The 26,571-nt window shown below is 40.4% G+C and overlaps 1 protein-coding gene across 2 annotated transcripts in view; it reads right to left on the bottom strand.

Moving 5' to 3' along the window:
• CRYBG1 (crystallin beta-gamma domain containing 1) overlaps window positions 1-26,571 on the bottom strand; it is a 232,880-nt gene that overhangs the window by 195,314 nt on the left and 10,995 nt on the right. Inside the window, exon 1 of one of the 2 annotated variants that reach the window (XM_057527737.1) lies at window positions 21,394-21,650. The exons of the other annotated variant lie outside the window; for it this stretch is intronic. Coding sequence (XP_057383720.1) covers window positions 21,394-21,566 — 173 coding nt within the window. The 5' untranslated portion in view covers window positions 21,567-21,650. Of the gene's footprint in view, window positions 1-21,393; window positions 21,651-26,571 lie in introns of those variants that run through there. 2 annotated transcript variants of the gene reach the window in all.

Below are 26,571 nucleotides of genomic sequence, written 5' to 3' on the forward strand. Positions count from 1 at the left end.
AGAAAAAGAACAGAAAGTGTTATTCATAGTTATTAAAGCTGCCAAAATAGCCAAAGCAAATGTAGTCTACATCAACAAATAAAATGAGAGTCTCAATCATAAAAGAACAGTCCCTTCGAAGGTTCACTACTCTTACCACTTCCATAGAACTGGACAGGGCATTTGAAAAGTGGTATCAACCAATCAAGTCTTTTCAGGGAAGATAAAATGATACTTTTGGGGTCTGGAATCCAACTCATGTGAAGAACATGAGAATAAACTGGGCACATTTCTCTCTTACTTTCCATAGTTCATATCATATTTTCCTCCACCTCCCCAACCCCAACTGGCAGCTCTTTAAACAAGGAATATAGAGAAGTCTGTATAATGATCACTTGAACCACTAAAAAGATTATGCCTCCCTCAACCAATATGTCCTTCAAAATAAAAACAATTCTAAACTCTAAAACAAAATTTTAATATTCTGAAATAACATAAAACTTCCAGGCATATTCTGAATTTTTTCTCTTTCTCATCCCTCCCTGCTTTGCTAATATTGTAAGCACATGCTTAATTTACCAAGTAAGTAATCTAGCACTGAGCACAGATATGAGTACATATGTGTGTATACACACATACATGCATGCATACATGCACACTGAGTACATATAAGTACATATATGTGTGTGCATATAAAGACACACACTGAGTGTGTGTATATATACACACACATACATGCCAGCACTAAGTACTTTACACATATATATGTCCATAGAATAGATGGATAGAACATTATCAAGTGGTCTTTGGAATTCCTTTAGCAGTATCAATGTTGAGACCTCTCAAACATCATAAATCCTTCATCCCCTGTGAGTCTTAAGTTCCTGTATCTCTCAGCCTCTGTCTTGTGCATGTTTGAACATTTATTCTTCTACCTTATTATAATGGCAAATGGGCAACTTTTCATTTTAATGGTGAGTATTGCACAGTCTTCAGAGACAGGAGAATGAGACTCAGTTTCCCAACAATAGAGCTTGAACTGGTTTGCCAGCCCATACCCCAGGGCCTCACACACAGCAGGTGTCCATATGTTAAATAAGTGAATTACATCGGTGCACTTTCACTCTCACATTTACTTACCTTCCTGAGTGTGACAGACACAGACACCAAAGACCATACAGTAAGACCGCTTTTGATAGAGATAACATCTGCTCAGTTGCTTGAGTCACGTGAAAGAAGCAAACCTGATGCTTCAATTACCATTATCACTGGATAATTGTTTTTAAAATTGGAGAAAGTCTATAAGCAGAACTGAGCAGAGAGTGTGGTTCAAGATAAACTAGCAAATTTCCAGTTGTACTCTGGAAATTAGGCAGTATTAATGACTATAGTAATTTATGCTTTAAAATAACTGCAATAAATCTAACTACCAGAGCAGAAGTTTTAGCCTAGTATAATGGAAAAAGAAATTCACTCTCTTCTATGACCTATTGTAAGTTAGTTTTGTGCATATAATAATACTCATAGAAATTAATGAACATTCTTAAATGTAATTTTAAGAATAACTCAAACACATAAAAGTCAAAATTCAATTTTCAGAGAAATGAGCACTAAAGACAAACTTGCTAGCTCCTATAAAGACAAAGATTATTTAAAGGGTTTTCATAATCCTTTTACATCAAACTCTCTAGATCTACATCTTTCAAGCCAACAGTATTTCCTATAAATTCAGAGTTTTGGTCACCAGCATTTTCTTTCCTCTTCTAGGGCTATGATTAATCTTTGTGCAGAGTGAAAAATCCTCAACATTTTTCACCTTAGATTCCTTTGCATACTCTGTGAATCATCTCAGCAACAGGTAAAGACTTAGTGGCTTTGAGAGTAGATTGGAAATCAGGTGCAACAAGTTTAGCTAACACTTCAGGGACTGAGTCACTGATTCTCGGCAGTATTATCTCAAGTCAAATGTTCCCAGGAAAACAAGAATGCCTCATGGACTTCCCAGCACACACGAATTCTTCATTCTTGGATATTCCTTCTCTAAATAGGACGTGGTAGTGTGCAGATAATTAAAAAGGAGAAATGCATCTTTCCTGGTCTTTGAAAGGGTGATTGCTCTGAGAGTAAATGGATAAATACATTTCTGTTGGATGCTTCTGTTCTTTAACTACCACACACACACACACACACACACACACACACACACACACTCATTCACACATTCTACCAACTGCTCATCCAATCAGCTTTAGTTTTCTCATGGTGTGGTGAAAATATTATGAGCTCTGGAGTCTGAAAGACCTGGGTTCAAATACTGTTCTGTCCTTTACCAGTTAAATCAGCTTGGGCAAGCTACTTCCCCTCTTTCAGGTTCTGTGTTCTCAATTGTAAAAATGGGGGTAAAATCACCTACTTAGCAGAGCTATTACGAAGATTAGATGAGATACACTGAATATAAAGGCAACTGTCACATAATAGGTGATCAACAATTCGTGCCCTTTCATCTATGTTTTTTTTTTTTTTTCTTTTTGGCTCGTGGGCTCTAGAGCACAGGCTCAGTAGCCGTGCGCATGGGCTCAGTTGCTCCGCGGCATGTGGGATCCTCCCGGGCCAGGGATCGAACCCGTGTCCCCTGCATTGGTAGGCGGACTCCCAACCACTGCGTCCCCAGGTAAGTCCCCACCTATGTATTCTTGAGAAAAGTTTCTTATGTTTACTTAATTTATAGGAGAGGTTGGGAATTATTAGGCTGAGGAGACTTCCCCTCCTCCATTCCCCACCTCCATACCCATTTTCCTCAGAAAACAGCCCAAACCCATCTGGCTGTCTTTTGCTCTTTGTTGATCAGTTCTTGGGTGGCCTGAAGGTAAAAATTGGTGCTCCCCTTTGTTTAACATCTGCTGGCTTTGTAAATTCGTGGAATTGTAACCAGAGTATGATTACACACACAGAAAGCAACCAGGAGTCCTGTAGTGAGCAAGGAAGTCGATGCATAAATTCCTGAGGAGCTTCTCTGTGGGAAACTACATGATGAAGCAAACACAGCCTGAATGCATCAACAGTTATCACCTAGATCTAGGACTGATTGTTCCCTTATGGGCATAAAAAAGAGCTTTAAATAAAAGTGAAATAACAAGGAAGGATACAATTAAGCACCAGTAATGCACTAGCTACTATGACTTCTAGGTCAAAGTACTTGAAACTTCTTACAGGGTGAGATTAGGACAATCACAATATGCAAAGTGGTAAAAGTCAAAACTTTGAGCCAATGCCAGATATTCAGTCATACTTGTCATACTTCGCTTTTATCTTGAAAAAAAAATCCAAATTCTAGTTTTAGACTAATTTGTTTAAACATGTTTACTGACACATATGGGAATACAAATGTTCTTGTTTCCATCCAAAGTAGCCTCCAGTGAAGGATTCCTGATGGATAATTGAGTCTATTCCAGACAAAATTGTTTTGGGGAGTCAATAGTAAAAGAGAATAGTTTTGTAACCCCACCTTGGAGCAACTACATTTTGTTTTGCATATAATAACAGCAAAATAATATTTCTTGCAGATAATAACCACTTAGTTCTCAGGAGGGGAACAGTGGGGAAGCAAGCCAACCTTTGCAAGTAGAGCCAAGAAAAGCTGGCAAGGCCTGGGGCAGCCTCCCCTGCACAGGCTTGAAAAGGGCCAGTTCTTAGGTTCGCACATGGCACTCATGATAAAGGAGACACATACAGTGTAAACTGTATGTCAACATCAGTGTCAGCAGTTTGGTTCTACTGTCAACTTTTTCAAATAGCAGAGGCAAAAACAATCAAGCTGTGCTTTCATAGAATATTTATGAAATTCATCAGTATTATGAAAACATTTAAATGACAGATCATAAATAAAATATATTCCCTGTCTCAGCACCATTATTATGTCAGGCCCCATAAAAGAAATTCTTGAATGGGTACAATATGGATAGACGCTATAATTTTATTTTATTTTATTTATTTATTTTTTGGATAAAACAACAAATTTATTTTCTCACAGTTCTGGAGGCTAGAAGTCCAAGACCTAAGTGTTGGCAGGGTTGATTTTCCTGAGGCCTCTCTCCTTGGCTTACAGACAGCTGCTCTCTTGCCGCCTCTTCACATGGTTGCTCCTCTGTGCATACATGCCCCTGGTGTCTCTCTGTGTATCCTAATCTCCTCTTCTTATTATGACACTAGTTAGACTTGATTGGGGCCCACCCTAATGGCCTCATTATTTAACTTTATCTCTTTAAAGTCCCTCTCTCCAAATACAATCACATTCTGAGGTATTGGAGTTTAGTGCTTCAGTTATGAATTTTAGGGGGACACATTCATATACTCTATAATTTTTTTTCATTTTATTTATTTATTTATTTATGGCTGCATTGGGTCTTCCTTGCTGCGTGCGGGCTTTCTCTAGTTGTGGAGAGCAGGGGCTACTCTTCGTTGCGGTGCGCAGGCTTCTCATTGCAGTGGCTTCTCGTTGCAGAGCACGGGCTCTAGCCGCGTGGACTTCAGTAGTTGTGGCACATGGGCTCAGTAGTTGTGGCTTGCGGGCTCTAGAGCGCAGGCTCAGTAGTTGCGGCGCATGGGCTTAGTTGCTCCGCGGCATGTGGGATCTTCCCTGACCAGGGATCGAACCCGTGTCCCCTGCATTGGCAGGTGGATTCTTAACCACAGCGCCACCAGGAATTCCCTACTCTATAATTTTAAAGACCATTTTATTATTATAAAATATGAGTTGTACAAACTTTAAACATTTTTTGAAAACATGAATTAAGATATTTTGTGTGGGGAGATTAACCAAGATGGCGGAGTAGAAGGACGTGCTCTCACTCCCTCTTGCGAGAGCACCAGAATCACAACTGGCTGCTGGACAATCATTGACAGGAAGACCCTGGACTTCACCAAGGAGGACACCCCACGTCCAAGGACAGAGGAGAAGCCACAGTGAGACGGTAGGAGGGGCGCAATCAGAGTAAAATCAAATCCCATAACTGCTGGGTGGGTGACTCACAGACTGGCGAACACTTATACCACAGAAGTCCACCCACTGGAGTGAAGGTTCTGAGCCCCACGTCAGGCTTCCCAACCTGGGGGTCCGGCAAAGGGAGGAGGAATTCCTAGAGAATCAGACTTTGAAGTCTAGTGGGAATTGATTGCAGGACTGTGACAGGACTGGGGGAAACAGAGACCCCACTCTTGGAGGGCACACACAAAGTAATGTGTGCATCGGGACCCAGGGGAAGGAGCAGTGACCCTGGGGGAGACTGAACCAGACGTACTTGCTGGTGTTGGGGGGTCTCCTGCAGAGGCGAGTGGTGGCTCTGTTTCACTGTGGGGATAAGGACACTGGCAGCAGAGGTCCTGGGAAGTTCTCCTTGGCGTGAGCCCTCCCAGAGTCTGCCATTAACCCCACCAAAGAGCACGGGTAGGCTCCAGTGTTGGGTTGCCTCAGGCAAAACAACCAACAGGGAGGGAACCCAGCCCCACCCATCAACAGTCAAGTGGATTAAGGTTTTACTGGGCTCTGATCGCCACAGCAACAGGGAGGGAACCCAGCCCCACCCATCAACAGTCAAGTGGATTAAGGTTTTACTGAGCTCTGACCGCCACAGCAACAGTCAGCTCTACCCACCACCAGAGCCTCCCATCAAGCCTCTTAGATAGCCTCAACCACCAGAGGGCAGACAACAGAAGCAAGAAAAACTACAATCCTGCAGCCTGTGGACCAAAAACCACAGTTACAGAAAGACAGAGAAGATGAAAAGGCAGAGGGCTATGTACCAGATGAAGGAACAAGAAAAAACCCCAGAAAAACAACTAAATGAAGTGGAGATAGGCAACCTTCCAGAAAAAGAATTCAGAATAATGATAGTGAAGATGATCCAGGACCTCGGAATAAGAATGGAGGCAAAGATTGAGAAGATGCAAGAAATGATTAACAAAGACCTAGAAGAATTAAAGAACAAACAAACAGAGATGACCAATACAATAACTGAAATGAAAACTACACTAGAAGGAATCAATAGCAGAATAACTGAGGCAGAAGAACGGATAAGTGACCTGGAAGACAGAATGGTGGAATTCACTGCTGCAGAACAGACTAAAGAAAAAAGAATGAAAAGAAATGAAGACAGCATAAGAGACCTCTGGGACAACATTAAACGCAACAACATTCGCATTATAGGGGTCCCAGAAGGAGAAGAGAGAGAGAAAGGACCAGAGAAAATATTTGAAGAGATTATAGTCGAAAACTTCCCTAACATGGGAAAGGAAATAGCCACCCAAGTCCAGGAAGCGCAGAGAGTCCCATACAGAATAAACCCAAGGAGAAACACGCCGAGACACATAGTAATCAAAGTGGCAAAAATTAAAGACAAAGAAAAATTACTGAAAGCAGCAAGGGAAAAACGACAAATAACATACAAGGGAACTCCCATAAGGTTAACAGCTGATTTCTCAGCAGAAACTCTGCAAGCCAGAAGGGAGTGGCATGAAATACTTAAAGTGATGAAAGGGAAGAACCTACAACCAAGATTACTCTACCCAGCAAGGATCTCATTTAGATTTGATGGAGAAATCAAAAGCTTTACAGACAAGCAAAAGCTAAGAGAATTCAGCACCACCAAACCAGCTCTACAACAAATGCTAAAGGAACTTCTCTAAGTGGGAAACACAAGAGAAGAAAAGGACCTACAAAAACAAACCCAAGACAATTAAGAAAATGGTCATAGGAACATACATATCGATAATTACCTTAAACGTGAATGGATTAAATGCCCCAACCAAAAGACATAGACTGGCTGAATGGATACAAAAACAAGACCCATATATATGCTGTCTACAAGAGACCCACCTCAGACCTAGGGACACATACAGACTGAAAGTGAGGGGATGGAAAAAGATATTCCATGCAAATGGAAATCAAAAGAAAGCTGGAGTAGCTATACTCATATCAGATAAAATAGACTTTAAAATAAAGAATGTTACAAGAGACAAGGAAGGACACTACATAATGATCCAGGGATCAATCCAAGAAGAAGACATAACAATTATAAATATATATGCACCCAACATAGGAGCACCTCAATACATAAGGCAACTGCTAACAGCTATAAAAGAGGAAATCGACAGTAACACAATAATAGTGGGGGACTTTAACACCTCACTTACACCAATGGACAGATCATCCAAAATGAAAATAAATAAGGAAACAGAAGCTTTAAATGACACAATAGACCAGATTGATTTAATTGATATATATAGGACATTCCATCCAAAAACGGCAGATTACACGTTCTTCTCAAGTGCGCACGGAACATTCTCCAGGATAGATCACATCTTGGGTCACAAATCAAGCCTCAGTAAATTTAAGAAAATTGAAATCATATCAAGCATCTTTTCTGACCACAACGCTATGAGATTAGAAATGAATTACAGGGAAAAAAACGTAAAAAAGACAAACACATGGAGGCTAAACAATACGTTATTAAATAACCAAGAGATCACTGAAGAAATCAAACAGGAAATAAAAAAATACCTAGAGACAAATGACAATGAAAACACGACGACCCAAAACCTATGGGATGCAGCAAAAGCGGTTCTAAGAGGGAAGTTTATAGCTATACAAGCCTACCTAAAGAAACAAGAAAAATCTCAAGTAAACAATCTAACATTACACCTAAAGAAACTAGAGAAAGAAGAACAAACAAAACCCAAAGTTAGCAGAAGGAAAGAAATCATAAAGATCAGAGCAGAAATAAATGAAATAGAAACAAAGAAAACAATAGCAAAGATCAATAAAACTAAAAGTTGGTTCTTTGAGAAGATAAACAAAATTGATAAGCCATTAGCCAGACTCATCAAGAAAAAGAGGGAGAGGACTCAAATCAATAAAATCAGAAATGAAAAAGGAGAAGTTACAACAGACACCGCAGAAATACAAAACATCCTAAGAGACTACTACAAGCAACTTTATGCCAATAAATTGGACAACCTGGAAGAAATGGACAAATTCTTAGAAAGGTATAACCTTCCAAGACTGAATCAGGAAGAAACAGAAAATATCAACAGACCAATCACAAGTAATGAAATTGAAACTGTGATTAAAAATCTTCCAACAAACAAAAGTCCAGGACCAGATGGCTTCACAGGTGAATTCTATCAAACATTTAGAGAAGAGCTAACACCCATCCTTCTCAAACTCTTCCAAAAAATTGCAGAGGAAGGAACTCTCCCAAACTCATTCTATGAGGCCACCATCACCCTGATACCAAAACCAGACAAAGACACTACAAAAAAAGAAAATTACAGACCAATATCACTGATGAATATAGATGCAAAAATCCTCAACAAAATACTAGCAAACAGAATCCAACAACACATTAAAAGGATCATACACCACGATCAAGTGGGATTTATCCCAGGGATGCAAGGATTCTTCAATATACGCAAATCAATCAATGTGATACACCATATTAACAAATTGAAGAAGAAAAACCATATGATCATCTCAATAGATGCAGAAAAAGCTTTTGACAAAATTCAACACCCATTTCTGATAAAAACTCTCCAGAAAGTGGGCATAGAGGGAACCTACCTCAACATAATAAAGGCCATATATGACAAACCCACAGCAAACATCATTCTCAATGGTGAAAAACTGAAAGCATTTCCTCTAAGATCAGGAACGAGACAAGGATGTCCACTTTCACCACTATTATTCAACATAGTTCTGGAAGTCCTAGCCACGGCAATCAGAGAAGAAAAAGAAATAAAAGGAATACAAATTGGAAAAGAAGAAGTAAAACTGTCACTGTTTGCGGATGACATGATACTATACATAGAGAATCCTAAAACTGCCACCAGAAAACTGCTAGAGCTGATTAATGAATATGGTAAAGTTGCAGGTTACAAAATTAATGCACAGAAATCTCTTGCGTTCCTATACACTAATGATGAAAAATCTGAAAGAGAAATTATGGAAACACTCCCATTTACCATTGCAACAAAAAGAATAAAATACCTAGGAATAAACCTACCTAGGGAGACAAAAGACCTGTATGCAGAAAACTATAAGACACTGATGAAAGAAATTAAAGATGATACCAACAGATGGAGAGATATACCATGTTCTTGGATTGGAAGAATCAACATTGTGAAAATGAGTATACTACCCAAAGCAATCTACAGATTCAATGCAATCCCTATCAAATTACCAATGGCATTTTTTACGGAGCTAGAACAAATCATCTTAAAATTTGTATGGAGACACAAAAGACCCCGAATAGCCAAAGCAGTCTTGAGGCAAAAAAATGGAGCTGGAGGAATCAGACTCCCTGACTTCAGACTATACTACAAAGCTACAGTAATCAAGACAATATGGTACTGGCACAAAAACAGAAACATAGATCAATGGAACAAGATAGAAAGCCCAGAGATTAACCCACGCACCTATGGTCAACTAATCTATGACAAAGGAGGCAAAGATATACAATGGAGAAAAGACAGTCTCTTCAATAAGTGGTGCTGGGAAAACTGGACAGCCACATGTAAAAGAATGAAATTAGAATACTCCCTAACACCATACACAAAAATAAACTCAAAATGGATTAGAGACCTAAATATAAGACTGGCCACTATAAAACTCTTAGAGGAAAACATAGGAAGAACACTCTTTGACATAAATCACAGCAAGATCTTTTTCGATCCACCTCCTAGAGTAATGGAAATAAAAACAAAAATAAACAAGTGGGACCTAATGAAACTTCAAAGCTTTTGCACAGCAAAGGAAACCATAAACAAGACGAAAAGACAACCCTCAGAATGGGAGAAAATATTTGCAAATGAATCAACGGACAAAGGATTAATCTCCAAAATATATAAACAGCTCATTCAGCTCAATATCAAAGAAACAAACACCCCAATCCAAAAATGGGCAGAAGACCTAAATAGACATTTCTCCAAAGAAGACATACAGACAGCCACGAAGCACATGAAAAGATGCTCAACATCACTAATTATTAGAGAAATGCAAATCAAAACTACAATGAGGTATCACCTCACTCCTGTTAGAATGGGCATCATCAGAAAATCTACAAACAACAAATGCTGGAGAGGGTGTGGAGAAAAGGGAACCCTCTTGCACTGTTGGTGGGAATGTAAATTGATACAGCCACTATGGAGAACAATATGGAGGTTCCTTAAAAAACTAAAAATAGAATTACCATATGACCCAGCAATCCCACTACTGGGCATATACCCAGAGAAAACCGTAATTCAAAAAGACACGTGCACCCGAATGTTCGTTGCAGCACTATTTACAATAGCCAGGTCATGGAAGCAACCTAAATGCCCATCGACAGAGGAATGGATAAAGAAGTTGTGGTACATATATACAATGGAATATTACTCAGCCATAAAAAGGAACGAAATTGCGTCATTTGTTGAGAAGTGGATGGATCTAGAGACTGTCATACAGAGTGAAGTAAGTCAGAAAGAGAAAAACAAATATCGTATATTAATGCATGTATGTGGAACCTAGAAAAATGGTACAGATGAGCCAGTTTGCAGGGCAGAAGTTGAGACACAGATGTAGAGAATGGACATATGGACACCAAGGGGGGAAAACTGCGATGAGGTGGGGATGGTGGTGTGCTGATTTGGGCGATTGGGATTGACATGTATACACTGATGTGTATAAAACTGATGCCTAATAAGAACCTGCAGTATAAAAAAACAAACAAAACAACTAATACTAAACTTTCATTGGGTTATTTTTATGGAAATATGTTAATATAAATGTTTCAGACATTACATGAAATTTCTAAAAATCTTATATGTGTATGGAAATATGTATGGAAATATGTTAATATAAATGTTTCAGACATTACATGAAATTTCTAAAAATCTTATATTTGTATTTGTATGGAAATATGTATGGAAATATGTTAATATAAATGTTTCAGACATTACATGAAATTTCTAAAAATCTTATATTTGTATTTGTATGGAAATATGTATGGAAATATGTTAATATAAATGTTTCAGACATTACATGAAATTTCTAAAAATCTTATATTTGTAGTTGTATGGAAATATGTATGGAAATATGTTAATATAAATGTTTCAGACATTACATGAAATTTCTAAAAATCTTATATTTGTATTTGTATGGAAATATGTATGGAAATATGTTAATATAAATGTTTCAGACATTACATGAAATTTCTAAAAATCTTATATTTGTATTTGTATGGAAATATGTATGGAAATATGTTAATATAAATGTTTCAGACATTACAGGAAACGTCTAAAAATCTTATATGTTCTGGTATAATGTTATAAGTAATAATCCTAGTTATTACTTTAAAATGTATATCTCAGAAATAACTAATTTTCTTGTCAACTGCGTTATTATGAACTTTCATCAAATCTTTAACCATGGTCATTTTTAAGTCTTTTGTCATTTACAGACAGTTCTGGGTGTACTCTGATGATTTTGCAAATATGTTCCTATAAAAGGGTTTCATCTTCAAGAAATTCATGGAAAAGACTCTGACAAGTACAGGTTTCTGGTAACTGACTGTACTGCTGAACTGAATGAATAAGCATTTTCAGAACTCTAATGAAAAACTGATGAACTCATAAAAGTGCTAACAAAAGATCAAGATGAAAAAAAGAAATTAATTACATGGGACTGAGTGAACTGATGAGGATGAGTATAATTTTTGTGACTTTCTGTCTGAATTAAAAAAAAAAAAATCCCACAAGGACTCAGAGGAAAAGAATATACAAATCAATTTTCACTGCAAAGTAAAGGAGCTGTTACAGTGGAGGATTACTGGACTGAATGTCAATATTATGACATAGTATAAGTGTGTTTCATGTTTGGTAATTGCAATCATTGTTGCTTTTGTTGTGGTCATCCATGTACAATGCTTGGTGTCAGTCTATTTATCTCTTGTAAAAATAAAATACACTGTGTGTGTGTGGAAAAAAAAAAAAAAAAAAAAAAAAAAAAAAAAAAGATATTTTGTGTGTATGTTTTGTTTGTTTGGGTTTTGGGTTTTTTTGTTTGTTTTTTGTTTTTTAGGTAGTAGGTGAAGTACTAATTACAGCAGGAACTCTGAAAGTATTCAGTATGTCAGTAACCAGACTATAGTGCATATTTGAGCTGAATAACGAATAACTCTATCTGGGGATCAGACAGTCTCATAGTTGTTGGTTTATGAATCTAGGCAAAGATTTCCCAGAGAAGAGTCATCAGGAAGTTAGATGAGTCAGTTGGGCTCCTGCCAGAGTTGTGTAGAGGCCAGGAATGGAGCAGTACAGTCTATAACCCAAGAGAATCCAAAAGAACAGCTGAGCAGAAACCAGAAAACATGGTTTTAGTTGCACTTCCCCATTTGCATTGCATTCTTTGAACTTCAATTTCCTCATCTATAAAATGAGGGTCTGGGCTTACTGCACAGAGCCATTACGAGCCTCATGAGGGATAAAATACCAGCAGTAGTTTATAATCCTTGAAGTGTAAGGCCAACATAAGGTGAAACTTGTATTCGTTAACAGGGAACCCTCAATGATAAATTAAGTAAAACCAAAGGATTCAAGCAGCAGGACCTCTAGAGACCTAAGTGAGAGTTACTCCTTGAGAAATTCTGACACCCCACTTAGCCTGAGCAGCAACTGTAAATTCTGAGGGCCATCTAGCTAGCCACTTATATCTGACTTTGCATTCTACTGCCTGGGCCAAGACTGTGGGGGAAGAAGAAGGGTGTACCAACCAGGTCCCCTTCCAGGTCATGCTGTTTCCTGACGAAGCTTGGGCAGAAGCCCCAGACTAAGGATCTAGACACGGAGACTTTTGGATATAACATACACTTTAGAATTTCTGCTTTAAAATTGTTTTTTCTTCCAAGAATTTAACACATTGTATTTTAATATATTTAAATAGTTTTTCTCTTCACTAATTAATACAGAAATTGTTTAGTGCCAAAATTTAACTTGTTTTCCTATGTATATTATAATTCCTGCAGGTGAAATCTACAGCCTAAATACACTCACTGGGGGAATACAAAGAAGGTAGCATTAACCACAGTGCTTTCAATTTGCAGTGATTAACTGCAGGACTCAAGACCACCAGCTGGAGAACCCTAGCCCCAACCATAATGAACTCCCTGACGGTCAAATTACCATGCCCCTCTGTGCCTCATTCTTCCTCAAAATAGGAATAATATTGATAATATTACCTACCTCTCAGGGATGTTATGAATTAACTGTAGTGAGTTAATAGTTGTAAAGTACTTAGAACAGTGTCTGACAGACACAGTGTATGTTAAATAAACTGCACCTTTCAACGAAATCTTTTTTTTTTTTAAAGATTTATTTTTTATTGATTAATTGATTGATTGATTGATTGATTGCTATGTTGGGTCTTCGTTTCTGTGCTAGGGCTTTCTCTAGTTGTGGCAAGCGGGGGCCACTCTTCATCACGGTGCGCGGGCCTCTCACTATCGTGGCCTCTCCTGTTGCAGAGCACAGACTCCAGACACGCAGGCTCAGTAATTGTGGCTCACGGGCCCAGCCGCTCCGCGGCATGTGGGATCTTCCCAGACCAGGGCTTGAACCCGTGTCCCCTGCATTAGCAGGCAGATTCTCAACCACTGCGCCACCAGGGAAGCCCTCAACGAAATCTTGATGGAAAACAATGTTTTCACAGACATGGTCTAAAGTTATTATAAATCAAATGCCTCCTGTATTTTCTTGTCTTATTCATAGCACATGTTATTTTGCCTCTTGACCCCAACTTCAAGATAAAAAACTATCCAACTAGAGAACCAAACTGCAAACCAATATTTTGCCAAGCTTAACAGTAACTTACTTTTACTCATTTAACTTCCATACAGGGGAAGTTAAAAAAACGAAAGGCACCTGTTAATTCTGTGTTGCATTTTTCTGTGTTAGCTACAGGTTCAACCTGTCCTCGTCTTGTCTATAACTTGTAGATGAGAGAAACTGGGACACCACAAACGGACTTAGGATTCTCTGCCTCACTTGTGTGTCTCGGGGTCTCCTGGTAGTTTGTCAAAATGATCCCTTGTTATGAAGTTTCTCTGTCATTGCTTCACTCCCATTCAATAGGCCAATCCAGGAGACACACAGTGCTGTAAAGACAGCACTAAGCAAGGGCTCATTTTCTAGCATGAAGGCGTCTCATAAACCTGAACCCACAGAGGTATTTTGATGAGGCATTTGCATTGGCCCAGTGCAGCTGTGTTTTAAGGGAGCAATAAGTGAGCTAATGAGACTTATAAACAATTGACTGGCCTTTCTTGCCAAAATCCCCACAAGTGTCAGATATTTATACATACCTTATCTTGAAAACTCACTTTGGGACAAGATATTGAATTCACATTTCAATCCTCTCTTGGGTAAAAGTCCAGAATTCATTTTTCAAAAGTGAATATATGATAAGACACCTGTTGGATACGCCAGGAAATTTGATATGAAAATAAAGATAGGTTGCTCTTAAGGAAGAACATCTTGCTTTTAGAACACAGGCAATGCTGGACTCTTCCTGAAAGAGACTCCAGAATCATTCTGACGGAGGTTGAGTAGACACCAAGTTAGCTGTGTACCCTAAATAACAATCCTCTTTGGATCTGTAAATCTATCTAAAAAATGTCAAGAACCACTCATTTTCAGCCTGTAATTTTAGAGTATTAATGTCATGTCTACCTATAATTTCAGCGAAGGTTTTCAAATCAATATGTCACAACTGAAGCCCAATCTTTATTCCTAGGTGCCAAAATGTGATAGAATAGCTGAGATAATCTAAGGCCCTAGATATTTTAAATAGAAAATTATTTATGCATAATCCTGAATACATGATTCTCTTTGTTTTAAATGTCACTGAGAAAATAAAAGTTTCCATGATTTTTCTTTATGTCCAGTATTGGATATAGTTTAAGATGATCATAATCTGAAGAAGATTTAGAGCCTCTGATGATCTCTATATGAGAGAATAAAAATTCTCATTAATTATTCAGTATGAGTAAAACTTCTTCAGGAGAGAAAAAATTTTCTGCTCCTTCAAGGTAATCCTTCTGACCTCAATGCATTTGATTAAATCTTCTATTTCTGCACTTAATGCATGATATGCTACTTTATTCATCCACATGCCCCTCCTCCACTAGACTACAAGTATCTTAGGAGCAGAGGTCATCTCTAATTTCATTGTTCTTTTTCCCAGTGCCTGATACAGAATAAGTGCTCAGTAAGTGTTTGTTGGACATAAGAAACTTCTCTTTAAATTTTGATTGAGAATCATTTCAATAAGATATAGAAAGGAATTTGCTGCCATAGAATAATGTATCATTAATCCTAGAAAAATGATTCTGTAGGTCAGATTGCATTGCTTTTCATGAACAGGCTCTCTAGATCTTCTATACAGTAGCTAAAACATGAAAGGGAGATTAAACAATCATTTGATAACTTTTTCAAGGTAAACAGAAAAGCATACAGTTCAAGATTCAAATAATCTCACCAGACACAATTTTTTAAAATAACTAAATCACTTTTTTCTGCATGGACATTCCTAAACACAGCCAACACCTTAGGTGAACTAAAAGTTAAGACAGATAAGTGTTTTTAATGTTCATAGTAAGATGGGCATTTTGAATGAATATTAGCAGTTAGAAAATAAATTTCAATATTGAATATCTTTGCTACATGGCTCTAATCATGCATGAATAGTAAAGCAGTGATTCGCTGTCTCATCCTTAAAAATAAAATTTATAATTGAAAGCTACAGAAGAAAAAAGAAATAAACCTAAGCCCAGAAGAACTAAAGGTCTCCAAAAGTGTTCACATCACTTGGTTACGGACTAAGAATATTATGACTAAAAGTGTAGAAATAGAGTGGATAAAGTAATATAATGACAGAGATAAGTGGCAAAGAATTGTCCTATACTAAACTTAGACTCCAAAATCACTTCAGAAGAGGGATTTCCCTGGCGGTCCAGTGGTTAAAACTTTGCCTTCCAATGCAGTGGGTGTGGGTTTGACCCCTGGTTGGGGAACTAAAATCCCACATGCCTTGTGACCAAAAAACCAAAACATAAAAACAGAAGCAATATTGTAACAAATTCAATAAAGACTTAAAAAAAATAATGGTCCACATTTTTTAAAAATCTAAAAAAACAAAACAAAACAAAAAAAAATCACTTCAGGAGAAATGCCTCTAACTTCAAGTATAAAGTTTATCTTTGGCTTCTTAAATCAGATGTATTAAGACTTTTAAGTCATTGAATGCACAAAGGCCCGCACTTTTACAACTACAAAGGTACTTCCAGATACCCAAAGGTACTTCAAGTCTTGACAGACCTGGTTACAACTTCTCCTGGACTTCTGGAGTTGTTTGACTCCACTTACAAAGTACAAAGGGATTTACGAATGCTACCACCATTACTATGCAGACAACGACAATTACAACATCACTGCCACAATCACTCCCACTCCCACCACCTTTCATCTGCCCAGCACCTGCTCCGGGTTGGGCCCTGGGCCAGGTGTTTTACATAGATAGTATTTAACCGTCAGAGAGCCCCAGAAGTGAAGTGCTATTGTCTCCATTTTACAGAGAAAGCTGAGGCTTAGCAAAACTTATCCAAATAGCAGAGACAAATTTGAAACTGAGTCTGTCCAACACCACAGTCTATGCCTTTTTCACTGCAGCGTGCTCTCAGAGCTATTTATTGAGCCTCTGTTATCTTCCAGGTACTGTGTTAGTCATTGTAAATATATATTTAGAAGTCTCCAAAACAATGCTAAGAGGTAGGTCGCAGATCATGAAACTGAAGTTAGAGCAGTAAAGAAACTTCCCCAGGAGCTCACCGCTAGTAAGTGACGGCTAAAATTTAAATTCCTGCTTTATCACTGGTGAAACGACATAAACTTAAAATTTCAAACTCTTGCCTTTGGCATAAGCTAAATAACAGAAATAACCCAGTATGTATTAATCAGTTTAGATGCAATATTAGGTAAAACAAACCTAGGCTTATCTAGCTATGTCCTTTATATTAGAAAATAATTAAACCTGTTTAGAGTTCTAAACACTAAACCAGCCACAAAAGACTGAAAACTAGAATCAATTAAGTCACGAAGACTAACACTCTACAGTTCCAGAATGCTTTCAAATAACATTTTATTGTTCTTTTTCTCATGGAATGAAACAGTAGTTTATCCTCACAACACTCTAGTGATATAAACAGGGAGTAAGTTGTTTTCCCTTTAAAGAAGGAAAAGGTCCATGCCAGGACAGAAAAACTAAGGGACTGCTGACAGTCCCAAAACTTGAACCCATGTACCCTGAAATGAGAATGCTCTGCTCTCTGGCGCTGGCTGCATTTTTTCCTCCAAATGAAACCAGGTCTGCTGATTTTCAGAGGATAATGGAGCCCACCCATCACCTGAGTTTGGCTTCCCTGCAGAGAGCATTAACGCTTGCTTCTAGGTTTGGAGCTCAGTTCAGTTCGAGGGTGATCATTTTTAATTCACTGTACTGACCTTAGCGAAGAGCCCATTTCTAATCAAAATAACACTGGATGTCTCGATTAGGGAGAATAAAAAGGAAGTACTATTTTCTAGCAGAAAATAAACACATGAAATTACTACTCAAAAGAAAGTATAGGGCTTCCCTGGTGGCACAGTGGTTAAGAATATGCCTGCCAATGCAGGGGACACGGGTTCGAGCCCTGGTCCAGGAAGATTCCACATGCCACTGAGCAACTAAGCTCGTGTGCCACAACTACTGAGCCTGCACTCTAGAGCCCACGAGCCACAACTACTGGGCCCGTGTGCCACAACTACTGAAGCTTGCACGCCTAAAGCCTGTGCTCCACAACAAGAGAAGCCACCGCAATGAGAAGCCCACACACTGCAACGAAGAGTAGCCCCCACTCACTGCAACTAGAGAAAGCCCGTGCGCAGCAACAAAGACTCAACACAGCCAAAGATAAATAAAATAAATTTATAAAAAAAAAAGAAAGTATAGGCAAGATACTAGTAAGAAAAAGGAGAAACAGTTCCCATTTATTGAGCACTCACAATGTTCCAGTCACTTTTCTGAGCACTTGACATGCATTAACTTACTTATTTTTATAACAATGCTTATTATGTCCCTTTTATGGATGAGGAAACTGAAGCACAAAAAGGATAATAACTTGCCCAGGATGACACAGCTCAGTGTCACAGTAAGTAGAACAGGGATTTAAACCCAGATAGAGAATCCACACTCTGAATAAACTGTTTACAAAATGAAGTATAATTCAATGGCTTCCCTGCTGGCTCAGTGGTTAAGAATCCACCTGCCAATGCAGGGGACACAGGTTTGAGCCCTGGTCCGGGAAGATCCCACATGCCGCGGAGCAACTAAGCCCGTGTGCCACAACTACTGAGCCTGCACTGAGCCCACAAGCCACAACTACTGAAGCCCACACACCTAGAGCCCGTGCTCCACAACAAGAGAAGCCACCACAATGAGAAGCCCGCACACTGCAACGAAGAGTAGCCCCGCTCGTCGCAACTAAAGGAAGCCCGCGCACAGCAACAAAGACCCAACGCAGCCAAAAATAAATACATAAATAAACATTTTTTTTAATATGAAGTATAATTCAAAACCTAATAAATGATGGTGCCACTAATGGCTGCTAAGGAAAGTCTGGCCACAGCTCGCCATGCCCTCTCCACACACCAGCGTGGTCCCTCTGATGGCAAGAGAAGAATGGACGAGACAGGAGATGAGGCTGACCCAGAAGGGCGACGGCTCTATTTCTATGGAAAATAGCATATTAACATGTTTACCAAAACCAAGCTGAAAAAAACCTCTAAGGGTGAATGTTAGGAAGAGAGGCAGCCATGTTCAAATTATTTTATGTAAAGAAAGCAAGCAATGGTCACTGAGTTTTAGAACATTACGCTGAAAGTCACAAATATTTGCAGAATACAGAAATCTGACATCAATAAACTTTGAACCATCATTGGAGTGGTAAAAGCTCTTTTAGGAAGAGAAGCATTTTCCCCCTCCCCAACCCTGTTTTTTCCATTTCTCCCATTAGACCTTTGCATTTATAATAATGACGATGGTGGTGGTGGTGGTGGTGGTGGTGATGGTTTTACATTTACTGAGTTTCTACTTTGTGTCCAGAAGTGTGATAAGAGTTTTACATTTAATAACATGAATTATCATGTGATATTCACGAGAGCCTTACAAAATTAGTATTACTCTTTTCTCCATTTTCCATATGAAGAAACTGAGACTCAGAAAGGTGAAGTAACTTGCGCAAGGTCACGCATCCAGGACATAAATTCACTTTCATTTGCTCTAAAAGCCCACAATATTAATCGTGTATGCCCAGCAGATAAGTGTGGCCACCTGACTGTCCCATCTTTATGTAGAAACAAAGGCCAAAGTGAGTGTTGCACATTCCAGCTGAGGTCCACCACCTCCAAACCCTGGACAGAAATGAACGTACAGGGCAGATGGCTCAAGAGAGCCACATTGGCCAAAGGTGGGCCAGAAACCTAAGTGTGCTTTAGCTGCTCTCTTTACTAGAAACAGGTACAATCTCTCAGAAGTAAACAAAATATTTATAAACATGATATAACTAGAAAAACATCCCAAAGACAGACCAGTAAGTTTAGTTCTCAGGACATTTGTTAGTACAAAGTTCATCATAGTTCTGAAGGAAAGAATGGAATGCTTCAAGACTGAACTAAAATACATGAAGCTCGAGGAGAGAAACAAAGACTCCTATTTTAAGTTTTAATCTAAAAAGTATTTGCGTTTGAATAAATTGTTTACAGCTGTGTATTATCTCATTTGATAGATACGAAATGATGCGACTAAGTCAGATAAGAACCACCACTATGGAAGTTTTTAAAATATTTACTGAGGTAATAGGAAAAATACTTTTATGTTGGATACACCATTATTATGTAATATATTTTGTTAGAAATTTCAATTAGTAGTTAAGCACAGTAAGTCTTTATGTGGATAAAAAAATGTTCTATTACAACCAATTACTACTGGGAATAATAAATATGAGAAAAAATAAAATACCTTCTCTCTTAGCACGCTTCTCCCTATGCCCTCACACATACTCAGACTGCCCTGAACCACCTGTTCAGGAAGTACTTCTCAGAAAGTTCCATGTTCTTCCAAGTGTTGGTGATGCTCATAATGCACCTCTGCCTGGAACTTGTTGCTCCTCCCCTTTTCTGTCTGACTAAAGCGCTTCAGTCATCCTCCTCCAGGAAGCCTCCCTAGATCTCCTCCTCTATGCTAACATCTATCATAGCACTTATCCCACTGTTTACTTTCTGGGCTCCTCAAGACACTAAAAAGTCTTTGATGACAGAGACCACTCCCATTGTTTTTGATATCCCAGCACTTAGTTAATAAAATATTTGCTAAATGAATGAAAATATGTTGCAAATTAAGACTTACTTTAGAAACAAAGGAAAAATATTTCTACAATGCAAATCTTGCACAACATTATTCTCATTGTTCATAAAGGTGTGTTTTAAAAACACATACAGAAGGATATACTGGATATTGCCAACTGTCCTTCATTAAAAATATTTCACACACCTGTACCCCATAAATATACTGTTACATCCAGTTGATTACTGTTCAACGAATGCATCAGTTCAGATAGTATAACTGAATAATTATGCATAAAGGATAAAATCACAAATCATGGTAAAGAATTTAAAAGCACAATGGCAGTTACACTTTGAATAACTAGGCGCTGCCTGGTTCTGCCACTGATTCCAATGGGGACAAGCCCTTCACCCTTTGGTCTCAGATTCTCCTCGCATAAAATGGGGGTAACCTTCCTCCCACTTCTTCCTCCATTCGGATCCTGTGAGGACAATGGAGATATAACAACTGCAAGAGTGGGAATCTCCACAATTAAGGCACCACTATCAAGTCTTAAGAGAATCCCCAGGTGGAGTTCCGATCATCGTTCGTTACGGTAATAACCCTTCACAACCCACATGCTCTCGTTAGCAAGTTGATAGTATAGACTCTGGTGTAAAGTCTTTGCCAGTCAAAATAAAGGCCACATGGGTGGGCACAAGTTCCTCTCGCTGAGCTTGGTCTGAGCCAGAAGCCGCGAGGAACCCGGTCACTCGCAGCGGCCACCACATTTCCCCCCCTGGAGCCCGTTACGCTCCTGCCGGGGGAAACGACCCTGGGCCTTTCCGCTTCTCCGAGAGGGGTCGAGTGGGCTGACGGTGGAGAGGACTCCAGGGTCAGCGCAGCAGGAGTAGAAAGGGGGCAGGAGGAGGTGAGACTGTTGGGGGGAGGGGGGAGCTCGGCGAGGGGCTTACCTGGCCTCGCCGAGGGGCGCCGGGGGCGGGTGCGGAATGAACACCCCGCAGTCAGACCGCGGAGGCTGCTGTTTCTTCTTGGAGCGCCAGATATGGAAAGAGGCGTGCTTCTTGGGGGTCCTGGACGGACTGGACTCCCCGTGGTCGCCCTGAGGTGGCAGCGACAGTGGCATCTTCTCGTCTGCCTCCTCCTCCGGCTGCTCGGATGCTGCCGTCTCCGCCGCCCGGCCCTTGAGGAAGAACGCACCTGGGCGCCCGCTGGCCCGCCTTTCCCAGCGCGCCGTCCGACCCCGCCCCCTGGTCGCGGGGCCGCAGCACAGCGCGCCCCCCCACCCCACCGCGGCGCGGAAGGCACGGGGCGGGAGCCCAGATGAGGTGCGCGCGCCGGCTGCCCCAAGGTAGGGAGGACACGCCCCCGGGCCCGGGCCTCGAGGAGCGCGGCGGCCGCGGGACAGCGACACCTACTGGACGGCCTGGGAACCGCGTCTCCTGACGCTGCATCCTCTGCTCTGTGGTGGGAGCCAGAGTCGGGTCGGGTATTGACACCACCTCTGACGCATGTGCCATCGGTCGTCTGAGGAGTTGCTGGTCACTCTTGGCCTGCGCAAGGCTGGCACGAAGAATGCTTAACCACGAGCCCCGCCTGAAGAAGGATGGGGGGAGGCGCATCCCGTGGCCGGGTTGCTCGGCGATTAGAACTAATCTACTCTGGCCTTTAGGTGTCTTAGGCAATGTCGTGTGAGGAGTGGCTTCTGTTCCTGTTTGTAATCACGGGTGCCAACTCCTCTCCTCTCCCTTCAAGAGTCTGAAAAATTAATTTGTACTTGCACCTCATAAAGCACGAGAGGATAAAAAACTGAAGGGAATGAGGCATATTCCCCAGTTCCCAAGGGCTTAATAGATCCCTCATTGTGAATTAATGCCAGTCCCACAGGCCTCTCTGACATCTGCTTTACTGTTAATGATTTCCTTTTTTAACCTCACAATCCTGCTTAAATAGCAAAGGGGACTAATATTTAAGCAAAAGAAGTCCATGAGCAATTCACTTTGGGCATTATTGGAGTATAAAGTGCTCAAGAACCAAGTACTGCTTTAAAATTCAATGCAGTACAAGTCCTTCTTACACTGTAATACTTTCTTCTTTCTTTTCTCTTTGAAGACCCAACTTATTCATTCATTCATTCATTCAAGGAACATTCATTTTTTTTTTTAAAGGATTTTCTTATTTATTTATTTATTTATTTATTTATTTATTTTTGGCTGTGTTGGGTCTTCGGTTCGTGCGAGGGCTTTCTCCAGTTGCGGCAAGCGGGGGCCACTCTTCATCGCGGTGCGGGGACCGCTCTTCATCGCGGTGCGCGGGCCTTTCTCTATCGCGGCCCCTCCCGTCGCGGGGCACAGGCTCCAGACGCGCAGGCTCAGCAATTGTGGCTCACGGGCCCAGCTGCTCCGTGGCATGTGGGATCTTCCCAGACCAGGGCTCGAACCCGTGTCCCCTGCATTAGCAGGCACATTCTCAACCACTGCGCCACCAGGGAAGCCCGGAACATTCATTTTTATTTAATTATTTTTATATTTACATTTCTATCGATGTAATCCTACATATAGTAAAAAAAAAAGCACAAACCATTAAGTATATAACTCAAATTTTTACATATTTATGTGGTTGTGGGTATAAAATGTTTTTAAAAAGGACAGTTGACATTGCCTTGGAAAATTCTTCTGTATGTGGATTTTAAATATACCATTATAAAAATATAGAACATTTCCCAAACTGCCTTAGTCCCTCTCCTGTCCCCTTGCACTGCCTTACCCCTCCCTTCTGTAAAAGTTTACCATTATTTCAATTTATATCACCAGAGATTAATTTTGACTCTTCTGGAACTTCACTGAAGTGGAATCACAAGATGTACCTCTTTGTCTCTGGTTTCTTTTGCTCAATATTAGTCTATGAGAATCATCCATATTGCTTCACATAGCAGTTTTTCATTTAAAAAAATTATTGTGTACTCTCCCATGATATAAATATACCACAATTCACTTGTCTCTTCTACTGTGGATGGACATTTAAGTGTTTCCAGATTGGGGCTATTATGAATAAAGCTGGTGTGAACCTGTTTCACTATAAGCATCCATTTCTTTTGGCTATGTACCCAGGAGCTCAGCCTCTGGGTAACACAGTGGGCATATGTTCAGCTTCAATCGATTTTGCCAAAAAATTTTCCAAAATGGTTATATCAATTTTTTCTCCTTTCAGCAATGTTTAAAACTTCCAGTTTTTCTATATTTTCATCAACACTTGATATCAATTTTTTAAGTTTTAGCCATTTTGATGGAGGTGTAATGTTATTTCACTGTAGTTTTCATTTATATTTCCTCAAGAAACATTTATTGAGTTTACTGAGTACTAATTATGTGCCAGGCCTTGACTTGGCGGGGAAGGCTGGTTGGTGACTGACAGACACATAGATGATATACGTCAAAGGGTAAGAGAATTAGTAGAGGTACGTATCAGGCCTTATGGGAGTTTGGAAACATTACTAACCCAGCCTGGGAGTTTGAGAGGGAGGAAGAGGAGTGGTCAGTAAAGGTTTATTATAAAAGTAGCCCTTGAGTTGAATCTTTTTATTTATTTATTTATTTATTTATTTATTTATGGCTGTGTTGGCTCTTTGTTGCTGCACACGGGCTTTCTTTAGTTGCGGCGAGCGGGGGCTACTCTTCGTTGCGGTGCGTGGGCTTCTCATTGCGGTGGCTTCCCTTGTTGCGGAGCATAGGTGCACGGGCTTCAGTAGTTGTGGCTCGTGGGCTCTAGAGCGCAGGCTCAGTAGTTGTGGTTCACAGGCTTAGTTGCTCCGCGGTGTGTCGGATCTTCCCTGACCAGGGCTCGAACCTGTGTCCCCTGCATTGGCAGGTGGATTCTTAACCACTGTGCCACTAGGGAAGCCCCTTGAGTTGACTCTTAAAGGGCAAAGGGATCAGCAAGAAAAAGGGAAGAGGGAAAGAGGGAAAAGAGAAGTAAAAGGGATAAAGGGAAAAAAGAGGACATCTTCTCAAGCACACTTGCTCCAATATTACAAGTTCAGTAATTCATTCTTTCATTCCTGACGCCTCCAAGCAGATTCTTCATGCTATTCCCTTCTACCATCAGGGAATCTGGAACATATTTCAGTTATCACACTGTCCATATTGCACGGACATTATTGGTTTACGTATGTGTCTCCTACTAGCCTGAGAGAAACGTAAGAACATTTCTCATTTATTTTTACATTTTCAAAATGTAAATATCCATTCACTGAAATAATTAACCAAATGAATTGGTATTTAAAATAACTGGATACCTAGAATGTTTCAGGCACAGATCTTGTAGACTGTATACTTTGTAAGAGCAAAGGTCACATGGGTCTTTTTTACTATTATATCCCCAATGACTAGCACGGTGCATGGCACAGAGTTGGCACCCAATATAGATCTTTTATCTGAATGATATAAGAAATTAGAACTACGTATAGGAGGCCTAAGATACAGTACTTGTGATTAAGCTAGTGAGGGAAATAGACACTTAAATACAACTTGATAGAATACAACTTGTACCATAAAACTTGATATGTTCTAACCAAAGTGTTTCACTGTTTTCCAGTCATTGCAAAAACAGACAAACTTAGGCTTGTTTAAGCAATAAATTAACTTATCATGGCATGTGAGATGGCTCACAGACTATCCCACAAAGCTGGAGAGCCAGACTCTGAAGCCCAAACATGCCCAGCCACTCCTGAGAGCTGGGCTAGCAAACACCACACTTATCACCTCTCCGCAGTAGGGGCTACACACAGGCAGCTCTGCTACTGCCATCCCAAGAATCAAAGATTTGTTCTGATCACTCTTGACCGAAGATCAGTCCCACACCTTGCCCCCTTACACACTAATGCTCACTTCTAAAAAAAAAGTTCTGTTCAGGTACATCTGATTGAGGGAGCTCAGATCCTTTAATGGCTTCTTAGCTGCAAGGGAAATTTGAGTTTTCTGGGTTCTACTTCAGAGAGATGGAATTCATGTGGCTAAAAATTTGCCAAACATAACACCGATACTCAAAAGAATCTAGGCAGCCAAAAGCATGCAAGATGGTCACTGCCGAAGGAAAGGGCAAAAGGCTATGGGAGCACAGAAGAAGTGAGTAACTCTGGATGGCTCAGGGAAGTCATCAGCAGGGAGGTGACAGGTTGATGAGCTGGGCTGATGAACAAGAATTTATCAGATGGAGAAGAGAGGGCTGGCAATCCAGAAAGGGTAAGCAACATGGGCCAAAGCCCAGCATTGTGCAAGGGCATGTGTTGGAATCCAGAAAGGGTAAGCAACATGGGCCAAAGCCCAGCATTGTGCAAGGGCATGTCTTGGAATCCAGAAAGGGTAAGCAACATGGGCCAAAGCCCAGCATTGTGCAAGGGCATGTGTTGGTGGGGAACAGTGAGAAGTTCAGTGAGGTTGGATAAAAGGGGATGGGGTGGGGCAGGATGGCAGGAGATGATGCTGGTACGATCAGGTGGGGCCAGACTGCTAAGCACTTGGTGAGCCATGCTTTTAAGGAATTGGGACTTAGCTTTGTAGGCAATAGGGACCCAGCTTACATTTTTTTTTTTTTTTTTTTTGGTTTTTATTTATTTATTTATTTATTTATATATTTGGCTGTGTTGGGTCTTCGTTTCTATGCGAGGGCTTTCTCCAGTTGCAGCAAGCGGGGGCCACTCTTCATCGCGGTGCGCGGGCCTCTCACTATCGCGGCCTCTCTTGTTGCGGAGCACAGGCTCCAGACGCGCAGGCTCAGTAGTTGTGGCTCACGGGCCCAGTTGCTCCGCGGCATGTGGGATCTTCCCAGACCAGGGCTCGAACCCGTGTCCCCTGCATTGGCAGGCAGATTCCCAACCACTGCGCCACCAGGGAAGCCCCAGCTTACATTTTTAAATAGAGTGACATGAACAAACTTGGGTCTTACAATGTGTACCCTGAATGGAATGGAGTAGGGAAAAACTAGAAAGGTGAAAATATTTGAGGAAGACCAGTTAAGAGGTTGCTGCAAGAGGTCAGGGGAGAGGTGATGAGAGTCCACACCAAGGCGATGGGGTGGAAATGGACTGAAGGGGATGAATGCAAAATCAGGTAGGAGATGGAATCACCAGGAAT

Source organism: Balaenoptera acutorostrata, chromosome 14 (genome assembly GCF_949987535.1).
Source record: "Balaenoptera acutorostrata chromosome 14, mBalAcu1.1, whole genome shotgun sequence".
NCBI lineage: Eukaryota > Metazoa > Chordata > Mammalia > Artiodactyla > Balaenopteridae > Balaenoptera > Balaenoptera acutorostrata.